This window comes from Phyllobates terribilis, unplaced genomic scaffold, assembly GCF_046119375.1.
Source record: "Phyllobates terribilis strain yellow unplaced genomic scaffold, ASM4611937v1 Scaffold_3__8_contigs__length_932513732, whole genome shotgun sequence".
Classification (NCBI taxonomy): Eukaryota; Metazoa; Chordata; class Amphibia; order Anura; family Dendrobatidae; genus Phyllobates; species Phyllobates terribilis.
Window position 1 is genome coordinate 322,899,459 of NW_027362763.1, and position 13,844 is coordinate 322,913,302.

The window sequence follows — 13,844 nt, forward strand, 5'->3', positions numbered from 1 at the left end:
ATACATTAAGAGAAAATCAAAATTGGTATCAATAAAACATCAGCTAATGGTGAAAAAAACAAGCCCTCAAACAGCTCCATTGCCCAAAAAATGAAAATGTTATGGGCCTTGAAACATGGTGAAACACACAATTTTTTTAACTTTCAGATAAAATAAAAAATACAGAAGTTTGGTATCACAATAATCATACAGACCTGAAGAATCATGTTGCCAGATCATTTTAATCGCACAATAACTACTGCACAAACAAAACCCCGTAAAACAAGTGTGGAATTGGTTTTTTTTGTGTAGAATTTCACCACAATTGTAATTTTTCCAGTGCATTGAATGGTAAAATGATTGGTGCAGAACATTCCGCAAAAAAACAAAGCCCTCATATGGCTACAGTATATGGAAGGAAAAATAAAAAAGTTATGACACTAAGGAAAAGAAGAGGAAAAAAACAAAAGCGCAAAAATAGAATATCACCATGTTAAGAAAGGGTCAATCACAAGAGCTTTATGATCAGAAATGTATTGAGAAGAATGACCAATGCTGTGCTATTTTCTCACGCTCTGAGCATTGCTCATTTTTCTCGCATTCTTAGCATTGTGTACAATCTCTTCTGAAACACTGCAATTTAGTCCATTTGTAAAAGTATACATCTACGTGTATAGTGCTTTGACCTTTTAAAGAAGATACCTGATTTTTACTTAGTCTGGAATTCCTGGTGATTAGATGTTACTGATATATATGCTCTATCAAACTCTGGGCCAAATCAAGCCCGCAGGGTGATTATATTTGGCCCGCGACACCAGAACCATCACCCCTATGTAGGGCCATTATTCTGTATGGAGGACTTTGTGGGACCCATTACACTGTATAAAAGGCTATGTGGAGCCCATAATACTGTAAGGAGGACTATGTGGGGTCCACTATTCTGTATGGAGGACTATGTGGGGCCCATTATACTGTATGGAGGACTATGTGGGGCCATTATACTGTTTGTAGGACTATGTGGGGAGCAGTATTCTGTATGGAGGACTGTGTGGGGCCATTATTCTGTACGAAGGACTATGTGGGGCCCATTATACTGTATGGAGGATTATGTGGGGCCCATTATACTATATGGAGGACTATGTGTTGCCCATTATTCTGTATGGAGATCTATAAGGGACCCATTATTCTGTATGGAGTACTATGTGGGGTCCATTATTCTGTATGGAGGACTTTGTGTGACCCATTATACTGTATACTTGTTGGCCCGTGACTTTGTCCAAGTTTTTTATTTTGGCCTTCTGCGTGTTTGAGTTTGACATCCCGGTTCTAGAGGAAAGGGCTTATGAATACCTGTTGACATCAGTAGGCGTTCCATTTAAAAAAAATGGAAGGGACAAAGATAGATTAGAGATGTTCTGCATAATGGCTTTCTGCTGTAGGTAAGCGAAGGGTATACAACAGGACACCATGTTTATAAGCTCATATTCCATACTACACTACATCAAAATTCTCTAAACCACAATGTTAAAAAGTTGATTTACTCCAATCTAAAAATTAATATTCAATTTGATCACAAGAGTTCCCTACAAATGATGCAGATTTTTTTTTTGTTTTTTATTTCTCAATGGAGCCAATAATAACTTACCGGCAGGTAGTTGCTAATTACCTGCCTGTTCTGCTCTGCTCTTTCGAGGGGTGTCACTGCTGATTTCATGCTGATTGACAACTGGCTCCCCTTTGCCTACCTATAGGGAGCTGGCTGTCAATTAACATGACGTCGGTAGTGTCGCTTCATCGACAGAGCAGACTGAAAGAGAAGGAGCTGCTCTGTTGATGTGAGATCAAGTGAAGCCAGTCAATCGCTGTTTGAGCAGGGAAAGATGTCACAGGGCACAACAGCCAGTTAGTTCGCAAATTACGAGCCAGTAAGTTCTTAGTCACATCAAAAAAAAAATCCCAAAGTCCCACATAACCCCTATAAAAGAATGGTGAAGTTGAGATTGCCCTCATTGCCCTTTCAAACTCTGGGTAGTCAGTGTGCTGTTTCTTCTTCTCCAAGAAACTGACATTTTGAGAAAGAATTCAATTTGTATCAACATTATACTGTTTCTTTCTTCTAAAAGTTGTATTGAAGATTATTTTATTATTAGTAATATAAAAACCTGAATAAACCTGACACAAAAGAACATATACCCAATAAAAATTAACTTTTAATGATTACCCTTAAAAGTGTATTCAATAGTACAAATAGGACAAAAAATAACTACACATACAGTTATATGAAAAAGCTTGGGCACCCCTTTTAATCTTAAGCTTAATGTTTTATAAAAATTGGTGTTTTTGCAACAACTATTTCAGTTTGATATATGTAATAACTGTTGGACACAGTAATGTTTCTGCCTTGAAATGAGGTTTATTGTACTAACAGAAAATGTGCAATCTGCATTCAAACAAAATTTGACAGGTGCATAAGTATGGGCACCTCACCAGAAAAGTGACATTAATATTTAGTAGATCCTCCTTTTGCAAAAATAACAGCCTCTAGTCGCTTTCTGTGGCTTTTAATGAGTTCCTGGATCCTGAATGAAGGTATTTTTGACCATTCCTCTTTACAAAACAATTCCAGTTCAGTTAAGTTTGATGGTCGCTGAGCATGGACAGCCCTCTTCAAATGATCCCACAGATGTTCAATGATATTCAGGTCTGAGGACTGGGGTGGCCATTCCAGAACATTGTAATTGTTCCTCTGCATGAATGCCTGAGTAGATTTGGAGCGGTGTTTTGGATCATTGTCTTGCTGAAAGATCCATCCCCTGCGTAACTTCAACTTTATCACTGATTCTTGAACATTATTGTCAAGAATCAGCTGATACTGAGTGGAGTCCATGCGTCACTCAACTTTAACAAGATTCCCGGTGCCGGCATTGGCCACACAGCCCCAAAGCATGATGGAACTCCACCAAATTTTACTGTGGGTAGCAAGTGTTTTTCTTGGAATGCTGTGTTTTTTTGCCGCCATCCATAACGCCTTTTTGTATGACCAAACAACTCAATCTTGGTTTCATCAGTCCACAGGACCTTCTTCCAAAAAGAAATTGGCTTCCCCAAATGTGCTTTTGCATACCTCAGCCGACTCTGTTTGTGGCGTGCTTGCAGAAACGGCTTCTTTCGCATCACTCTCCCATACAGCTTCTCCTTGTGCAAAGTGCGTTGTATAGTTGACCGATGCACAGTGACACCATCTGCAGCAAGTTGATGCTGCAGCTCTCTGGAGGTGGTCTGAGGATTGTCCTTGACTGATCTCACCATTCTTCTTCTCTGCCTTTCTGATGTTTTTCTTGGCCTGCCACTTCTGGCCTTAACAAGAACTGTCCCTGTGTTCTTCCATTTCCTTACTATGTTCCTCACAGTGGAAACTGACAGGTTAAATCTCTGAGACAGCTTTTTGTATCCTTCCCCTGAACAACTATGTTGAATAATCTTTGTTTTCAGATCATTTGACAGTTGTTTTGAGGAGCCCATGATGCCACTCTTCAGAGGAGATTCAAACAGGAGAACAACTTGCAAGTGGCCACTTTAAGTAGCTTTTTTCATGATTGCATACACCTGGCTATGAAGTTCAAAGCTCAATGAGGTTACAAAACCAAAAAAGTGCTTTAGTAAGTCAGTAAAAAGTAGGTAGGAGTATTAAAAACAAGAAAATGATAAGGTGCCCATACTTATGCACCTGTCAAATTTTGTTTGAATGCTGATTGCACATTTTCTGTTAGTACTATAAACCTCTTTTCAAGGCAGAAACATTACTGTGTCCAACAGTTATTACATATATCAAACTGAAATAGCTGTTGCAAAAAAAACAATTTTTATAAAACATTAAGCTTAAGATTAATAGGGGTGCCCAAACTTTTTCATATAACTGTATCAATAAAAGCACCATATGAGGGAGGGATAATAAGGGTGGTAGGTAGTACAAACAGACTTGCCCTAAGCAGCCCTAATGGAGTATCTCTCCCTACCTAACAGCGGAGTGTTTTCACCCTAATAGTGCAGGTTGGTGTACCAGCTCCTCGGAGGCTGTCCCTTACTTATACCTATATACCTAAGTATCCCTAAACACACACACAAACAATAAACATATTGACCAGCAGCATATACTAGTCATAACATAATTGACATGCTAGACATCAAAAAATCACACAACATTTATGTCAGTGGGAAAAACAATAAATACACAGAGGAATGGATTCCATAAATAATTTGTCAGCAGATAAGGACCACTCCCCCTAATTTTTGCTCATATAGGTAGATAAATAAAAGCAACAATCACCCACTTGTACAAATAAGTACCATTACATGACAAAAATACTGGTCAAAACACCAAAAAGGAGAAATGGACTTATCTGATCTCTAGTCCATCTGAAGTCACGGTAGATGCCTTGGGCGATGTTTCTTTTAGACCCCTCAATAGGTAACTGTCCAGTCCCAATCCACAAAGGTTCCACAATACTTCAAAGTATGGTTCCAAACACACCAGGCATCCGCTTTTTCAATCCCTCAAAGAAGTATATAGCCATCAGCAAAGAACAAAAGTCCCTTCAAAACTGGTCCCAACACGTTTCACCCCCTCCTCGATATGGGGCTCATCAGGGGACAGGGAAGTGTTAGAGGAGAGAGACCATAATAGGTGCACCAAGGATAAGTGCTTCCATACCGGAGTCCTGCCGTGCATGGAATAACTGACAACATCTATTTATACCCCCCTCCTCCAGATAATGTGCGCCACAATGTTCAAGCACAGCCCGGAAGGGATTCACCTATAGCCATTTCTGGAGTAAGCTAAAGTGTGGAGCGCAGACTGCGTTCCAAGAGTGAGGTACTCCCCCATCGTCGCGTCATGCATATCACTTCCGGTATTTACTGGAAGGTGGAGCGCAAGCTGCGTTCCAAGGTACATGACTTCCCCCTTCGCGTATTTTCATATATTACATCACTTCTGGTTGTGCAACTACCGGTATTACACGGGATGTGGAACGCAAACTGCGTGCCAAATTTTATCCCATGACACACACAGAGGAAGTGAGGATGCGGAAAGGGTTAGTGATAGCATCAAATTGCACACGCTGTAGTATATATCACATAAGCTCATGGAGCAATGAAAGTCGATCAAAAACCTAATCATACATATTATGATGACCACATTCATGCCACCAGGATATGATAGAAAGACGCCCTCAATATTAAATTTCTTTTTCACCCCCAAAAAATGTTTTCATATAATTCAAGATGAATCATATCAGATCCATCTAATTAAGCCTTTAAAGTGGTGAAGAAATAGCCAACAATATGACACAAAAAGCTAGAGCGTTAAATAGAAGGGGGAGGGGGAAGGGGGGGGAGATAACAAAATGATGATAGTATTAAATATGCTGAACATTAAATACTCCACCAAGCAAGAGTGTGTATAAACCCATATAATAATAGGTCAAGGGATATTGATAGGTAGCATATTATATTTAAAATTCTAATAAAGAATCCATTGTTAACCAGATAGACAAAAGTGTCCCAAATAGCCAGTGTACAGATACTGCACACTAGAAATCTGCTATAAATATGTTACATGTAATAAAAGGGGCCAATCATGATTTTGACCGTAGAGGCTAATAAAAAAGAAGGGCTACACAAAGCTAGAGAAGTTTATCTGTTCATTGATTCCTCCAGTGTTCAGAGATTCGAGCCAGAAAATCCATCTGGACTCCCGCTGTAAAATTCTCCTGTCCCAGTCCCCCTGACGAACTGCGGGACTGACCACTTCAATTGAGCGAAACATAATAGAATTTAAATCTCCTCCATGGTGTACATTAACATGTTTTGCTAGTGGGTGATTGTTGCTCTTATTTATCTACCTATATGAGCAAAAATTAGGGGGGGTGGTCCTTATCTGCTGACAAATTATTTATGGGATCCATTCCTCTGTGTATTTATTGTTTTTCCCACTGACATAAATGTTGTGTGATTTTTTGATGTCTAGCATGTCAATTATGTTATGACTAGTATATGCTGCTGGTCAATATGTTTATTGTTTGTGTGTGTGTTTAGGGATACCTAGGGATAAGTAAGGGACAGCCTCCGAGGAGCGGGGACACCAACCTGCACTATTAGGGTGAAAACACTCCGCTGTTAGGTAGGGAGAGATACTCCATTAGGGCTGCTTATGGCAAGTCTGTTTGTACTACCTACCACCCTTATTATCCCTCCCTCATATGGTGCTTTTATTGATATGTGTAGTTATTTGTTGTCCTATTTGTACTATTGAGTACACTTTTAAGGGTAATCATTAAAAGTTAATTTTTATTTGGTATATGTTCTTTTGCATCAGGTTTATTCAATATCGTATACCCTTGTTGCAAATTTGTTTGGTGTATTTTTTCCGGTTTTTCTATGATATAAAAACCTGCTATGGTATGAATAATTATAACATTCAGTAATTGATTAGACCCAATGTTGCATGCATTTGCAACTTTTCAGTTGCTTAGTAGCATTAACATTTAGAAAATTCTTGTTTGGCTGATTAGTTTCTTTTTCAAAGGTTTTGATTTATTCATATTACAACTCCATTGGAAATGAACTAAAAGTCCTAATGTGCAGCAACATGGCAGATCAGCAGGAAAAGCAAAGAAATGAACAAACCTTAAAGCATACATCAAATTAAAAACATTTTTCTTCTGCTTCACAGCTATACAAAAGTAATGAGCTGTACAGATGTTCTTAAAAAATCTTGATCAATTAAACAGTATTGTTCTATGTTTTTATTGTGCTTTGTTTCAGTTTATTTATTCTACGTCAATATTGTCCTTGTCTTGATTTATTTTGAAATATGCCAAGAAGTGAGAAAGCTCCAGCAGCTGCAGTCACAAACCCGATGGCACTGATAGCTCTGTTGGCCTGAAAAAGAACACATGTTCATGTAAGAATATGTGACTCTGCAGAATTTGTTCTTTTTTATTGTTCCTCTTGGTCCAACATGTCCCTGAATGCTCATCACAAAACAGACAAACAAAAAACCATAACATTGTGAAACTCAAAGTAGAGACACTGCAAGATGTTTATCCTATTAGTGGCTATGTGTGGCCACCCAGTGGTTGTGATTTGGACTGCAGCCTCTCAAGGGTTTTGCTACCTTGCAGAGATACTGAATTTATTTATTGAGAAACTGAAGTCATTAAAAGGGTTGTACAGTATATAAAATATACTAATCTCTTTTGGAATTTCTTTACTTGAAAATTCCTTACTGTTCTCCCTATGCATCTAATCCCAATAATATTTTTTCTCACTTTAATTTCTATGATGTTCTGATTGAGTCCCAGCATTCACTGGGGATCTTCACATGGGACTTCATCAGTTTGATGGACCTGCAGCCACTTACACACAGGTTTGATCATTGTCCCTGAAACAGGACATCATCAGGGGCGGCACTTTGTTCACTTATCACAGCTTATTTCACAGCTGAGCAACATCCTGAATAAATCGCAGTGAAAGAAGCTGAGAGAAGTGATCACTGTCACAGACCTGAAACTGATCATTTATCAGGAGGCGGTGCTGCGATCACTGCCCCCACTTCTAGTTCCCCTGCCCCTGTTTACCATCCATTTGAGGTCACTTCTCTCTGGTTCTTTCAAAGAAATTGTTTTGAGACATCAGTGGGTGGTGATGAACGCATCATTGCTCACTGATGATGTCTTGGATCTGGTGGGTTGGGGGGTGATCAAAGCTGTGGGGAAGTGACTGCAGGCCCACCCTCCTGATGATATCCTGTCTGAGAATCCCCAGTGAAGGCTGAAGCTTGATTGGAACGTTACAGGACGTAAAGTAAGAAAATTGATATAGGGATTAGCTGTGCAGGGAGAAAAGTGAGGAATTTTCAAAGAAAGCGAATCACAAAAGTGGTTAGGGATTAAAATAAGATATTTATACAAGACATTTTATCTATCAGACAATTCTTTTAACCAAATTCAAGATACAAATCTGTGTGTCACTTACTAATATGAGCTCTGTCAAAAATATAATAACATTTCAATGTATTGAACTTAGTAAAAAAAAAGTAATAATTTAAAACTTTAGAGACCAGTTTTTCTCTGTTGACATCAATAGGGAGCAGGTTAAAAACAATAACAAAAATGTGCATTAGTTAGCTAATTGTCCATTGACAATGGCTTCAACTGATCTGACTTTGTACAGACAGAGAAAATGTACAGACATACAGCACTATTCAAAAATTTTAGGCAGATGCCAAAAGAATGCTGCAAAGTAAGAAGGCTTTCAAATTTAAAAGCATTAATAGTTTATGTTTATCAATTACAAAGGAAAGGGAAAGTAGATTTAAAGAAAGAAATGTAAATATAAATCATTGATGCTGTTTTGAATATTTGGTGTGACCACCCTTTGTCTTAAAAACAGCATTTATTCTTCTAGATTCACTTGCACAAAGTTAGGCATTCTGCAGAAGTATAGTCAGATATACGAGAGGCGTTCATTAAAGATTTCCTCTGACCCACTTCAAGGGAACTGAGAGCAATTAAACTTGGCACAGTTATTAGTCCTTTTAGCCACCTAGGGACATACACTTCTCCTATCTCTTTAAGCAACTGTAAACACCTCGCTTGTAGAAGTCGACAGATTGCTCCAAAAGTCACGTTGTAACTTCGAAAATCAGAGTCTTATCATCTGGAAAATGCTTGCCCTTCAAAAATAACTTCATTTTTGGAAAGAGGTGGAAGTCCGATGGTGCCAGGTCAGGTGAATAAGGGGGATGCGATAGAATTTCAAAGCCACAGGAGCATGCTTCCATTTGGGCAACATTTGAGTTGTGAGCTGATGCACTGTCTTGCAGAAGGTGGACAACTTTGATGAGCATGCCACGTCTCTTGGTTTTGATGGCCTCCCACAATTTCCGCAGCAGTGAAGCATAGTATGCCCCAGTGATCATGGTACCCTTTGCTAGGAAATCAATCAATACTATTCCATGCTGGTCCCAAAATACTGTGAGTGTGACCTTGTCTGCCGAGGGTTGGGCACATACCTTCTTTGGAGGCAGTGAGTCATGATGCTTCCATTGCATAGACTGGACTTTAGTCTCTGGATCATAGTGATGGACCCAGCTTTCATCCTGTGTGATCAGTCTGTTGAAAAAGTCCTCCTGGTTTCCATGGCACATAGTCAATAGAGCCTGAGAGCATTTGACTCGTTCCTGATTCTGGAAAGGGGTGAGCAGCCAGGGAACCTAGCGAGCGGATAACTTATGCATGTGAAGATGGTCTTGGATGATTTTTTCCACGGACCCCACACTAATCTTGACATTTTGTGCTAGGTGGCGAATGGTTACGTGACAATTTTCCAAAATGGCGACCTCCAATTGCTGGATGGTGTGTTCATTAATAGCAGAGTGTGGTCACCCTGGAATTAGAGCTGTTTGCACCGAAGTCCGACCATATTCCAATTGGCGATGCCAGTTCTTGACTACATCATATGATGGGGAATCATCACCATAAACCTCTTTCATCTCATCGAACGTCTCCTTTGGTGTGCGGCCTTTCAAGTAAAGGAACTTGATGACTGCTTTGTATTCCACTAGGTTCATTACCACACCTCACACCACTTTAGCACCTGTAAAATCAAGACCGTTATCAGTTCTGGGTTGCAAATTGGCATGTAACCTATAGAGACTTATATCATTACACATGTGAAGTTGCAGCGTCCTGTGATAAATAGAAGTGGGTCAGGGGAAATCTTTAAAGAACGCCCCTCGCATGAATAACTGAATTCATACCAGTTATACCAAACACGAGATAATGATCATAGTTTTCACGCATAGGTTGAAACACACTCATTGAGTAAAACAGAAGCATAAAACTGAGTGAAGAACTGCCAAATTCTGCTACAAAGGGCTCTGGAAGATAGGTTCATGTCATAAGTCATATACCATGGCAAGACTGAGCACAACAACAAGACTTGCGGTATTAATATTGTATCAGCGGGGTTTCTCCCAGATTTTATGATTTAAGATTTTAAGGCAGAATAGGGTTTAAAGATGTACTGTTAAGGGTCTTTTGAAAAAGCAATGGAAAATGTTGAAGACCATAAATGCAGTGGACAGACAAGGAAACTTAGTTTAGCAGAAGAAAGACACATCATGCTTATTTCCCTTTGAAACTGAAAGTAGTCCAGCAGTGCCATCAGCTTAAAACCAGCAGCAAACCCAGCAACACTGATATACTGTATAGAGAAATCTGGCCAAAAAGTGGTTTTCATTGAAGAATTTCAGCCAAAAGCCATACCTTCTACATGGAAACAGGGTCAACTGACTTAACTAGGCACAAAAACATAGAAACTGCATGGGGTGCAGAAAATGGCAGCAGATGCACTAGACGTATCAGTCAAAATGTGAAATATCTGGCTACAACAGAAAGCAGTTTATTTGGCAAAGGGCTGTAGAGTGGTATAATAATGAGTGTCTACAGTCAACACTAAAATATGGTGGAGGATCTTTGTAAATTTGGGACTGCATTTCAGAAAATGTAGTTGGGGATTTGAGCAGGATTAATATTGTCCTCAAGGCTGAAAAATACAGACATATACTTATCCATCATTATTCTGCAGCAAAACAACAACGTCAAACATACAACCAATGTCATTAAGAATTATCTTCAGCATAAAGAAGAAGAAGTTCTGAAAGTGGTTATATGGACTCCACAGAGTCCTGATCTCAACATCATCGAGTCTGTCTGGGATTATATGAGGAGACAAAGGGATTTGCATAAGCCTTCATCCACAGAAAATCTGTCTGTCATGAGTTCTCCAAGATACTTGGAAAAACCTCCCTGTTGAGTTTCTTCAAAAACTGTGTGCAAAAGTACCTGAAAGAATAGATGCTGTTTTGAAGGCAAAGGGAAGTCGCATCAAATATTGGTTTCATTTAGATTTTTCTTCTGTTTAATTTCATTACATTTTGTTAATTGAGAAACAAAAACTAATAACACTTGTATTTATAAAGAATTCGTAATTTGCTGCATTTTTGTACAACTGCTTAAAACTTATTCAGTATTGCACCTCCCACCTTTGAAGGATAAAAATCATGAGAAACATTCTGCTTCACGAAAATAATTTTACGCTAAGCCAGTACCCTAACGGCATCCCAGTCTGTTATATGTCTCCACAAAGAATTTCTCTTACTGAAGGACATAATTCTTCTCACACTATATTGTACTCTTTTCATTGCTCCCACAGTGACTCCCATGCACAGTATGATACCCCACAGTCAGGGCCGGCGTCAGCACCTGGAAAACCAGGGCAAGTGCCGAGACCTTGGACCACCTAGGGAGGCCCACCCGCTGTCGGGGCCCTGGCCGCTCCCCCTCATCTGTGCAGGGCCGCCTGCGCTGCTTGATTGCCGGCACTTCACCAGACATGGCCGCGCAGTGCGCTGTGCCTAGTATTAATGACATGGCAGGGATGACACTGTGCCTTTAATTGTGCTTATGTGTCACCCCTGCCACATCATTACTACCAGACACAGCCATACAGCGCACTGCATGTGGCCATGTCTGGTGAAGTGCCGTCAATCAAGCACCGCCAGCGGCCCTGCACAGGGGATGGGTAAGTGGCCTGGGCCCCGACAGCAAGTGGGGCCCTCTGATGGTCCAGTGCCATGCCTGTGATGGCCATCAATGGCATGCCAGTGACCCTGCACTGCCACATACCTGAGGGCTGGATGGGAGATAGGTCGGGGGCAGGTGAGCAAGGCTTGTTGCCAGCTTCCCCAATCCCCATATTAAACATTTTTCTAATGTGTGTGTATGTGTGTGTGTGTGTGTGTGTGTGTATATGTGTGTGTGCATGTATGATGGCAATAACTATGTATGTCAGTGTGTATGACTGTGTATATATATTTATGTCTGCTTTATATGTGTTTTTAAGAATTTGTATTCAAATACGTGTCTGTATGTGTATATATCTGTGTATGTGCGTATATCTGTGTACCATGTGCATGTGTGTATGTGTGTGCATACCTGCATGTGTGCACATGTCTGCATACTGTGTGTGTGCAGGCATGTTTGCATACTGTGTGTGTGCATGTCTTCTTACTGTGCATGTGCGGGCATATTAATATACTGTGTGCGTGCATATCTGCGTACTGTGGGCGTATGTTAGTGCATGTCTGCGTACTGTGTGCATGTATGCGGGAATGTCTGTGTACTGTGTGTGTGTGCAGGTCTGCGTACCGTGTGTGCGTGTGCATGCATGTCTGCGTACTGTGTGCATGTGCATGTCTGCGTACTGTGCGAACTGTGTATACTCTGCATACTGTTAATGTCTTCGTAATGTTTGTATGTGTGCGTGCATGTCTGCGTACTGTGTGCATGTCTGCATACTGTGTGTATGTGCGTGCATGCATGTCTTCCTACTGAGCGTGTGTGTGCATGTCTGCCTAATGTGCATGTCTGCATGTCTGCATATGTTAAGGAGGAGGGGATAGCCTGGGCCCTGTGTTGTATACCTAATTTCTCTGTCGTATCTGTGCATCATGAATGGTGCTTTGTATTAAAGGGGCCCACTGAGACTTTTTTGCCCTGGGCTCACGAAAACCTGGAGCTGGCTTTGCTCACAGTACCCAACATACAATATGATTCCTGTAAAGCACATTCCCGCACACACAGTATGGATCCCACTTGCTTGTGTACTGCTTCTGTGCTCATCCAGTCTCTGTTGCCTTTTACGTGACCTGAGAATGTCACTCAGAGACCCTGTAGTCTCTAACCAGATTGCACGGTGGAGTAGGGTTTTAATAGATCACTTACCCACCATTGTATTCAACTATATGATATTTGTGTCCCAAGGACACATATAAAGTTGAAGTAGGGACATAAACCCAACTTCCCAGGATAGTGGTAAGGCTCCCTTAATTTGTGACTGTCCTGCTGGACCCAGAATTGTTAGAAGGTATGCGTACTGATGTCAAATTATTACCTTTTCTTAAGACTCGCTATACAGTACTTTGAGATAAGTGGTGCAACATCGGGAGATGTGGCCTCCCAGCGCTTGTGATGTAATTTTCAACCTGTCAAGTATTTTGCTAATATGTCTTGATAATAGCCTACAGAAAAAAAGGGGAGTGAATAACCCCAAGAAACTAAGTAATAATGATAGAGACTAGTGATGAGCGAGCGTGCTCGCTATTGCTCGATACTCACCCGAGCATCCCACTGCTTGAGATGCTCGGCGCTTGGTGAGTATTTCTGGCATGCTCGAGCGAGAGCTGGGGTCCCCGCTAGAGATGAGCGGTGTTCGACTAGAACTGTTCGCCAGTCTCAAATTCGAGCTGTTTTGGGCAGTGTTCGAGTCGTTCGAAGTACGCAAACGATTTGCAAAAAATTCGAGGTTATGTTCGATAACTGTTCGTGCACCAAAAGTGTAACTAGATTTTTTCACATCATGCAGGGATTGTCTGCCACTCACTGTAATGCCACAGCCATGGTGGTTGTGGCATTACAGTGATTGCCCAAATCGATGGGAACAGTGCTCACAGTGAAACATGAAAAGCCGGCAAATCAGCAGCGGCATACACCGGTCCCCGACAATTTAGAACATCAAGAATAGAGCATCACACATAGATTAGATAGATAGAAACATGTCAGTCACATATATAAGAAGTACAGTGACAGTGTTGGTTACTGTACTTGTCATTTAGTGTTAAAGGATTTATTAAAAAAAATAATAGTGTTTTCATGCACCGTCTCTTTAAAAAAGCCGGCCGGCAATTCAGCATCGGTACCTGACAATTTAGAACACAAAGAATAGAGCATTACACATAG

At 40.6% G+C, this 13,844-nt stretch overlaps 1 protein-coding gene across 2 annotated transcripts in view; it reads right to left on the reverse strand.

Moving 5' to 3' along the window:
- Positions 1-6,338: 6,338 nt before the first annotated feature.
- PLAAT1 (phospholipase A and acyltransferase 1) overlaps positions 6,339-13,844 on the reverse strand; it is an 87,429-nt gene continuing 79,923 nt past the window's right edge. Inside the window, exon 4 of one of the 2 annotated variants that reach the window (XM_073673097.1) lies at positions 6,339-6,921. In XM_073673097.1, the coding sequence (XP_073529198.1) occupies positions 6,820-6,921 (102 nt within the window). In that variant the 3' untranslated portion in view covers positions 6,339-6,819. Of the gene's footprint in view, positions 6,922-8,475; positions 9,640-13,844 lie in introns of those variants that run through there. The other variant, XM_073673098.1, reaches the window with a different exon arrangement.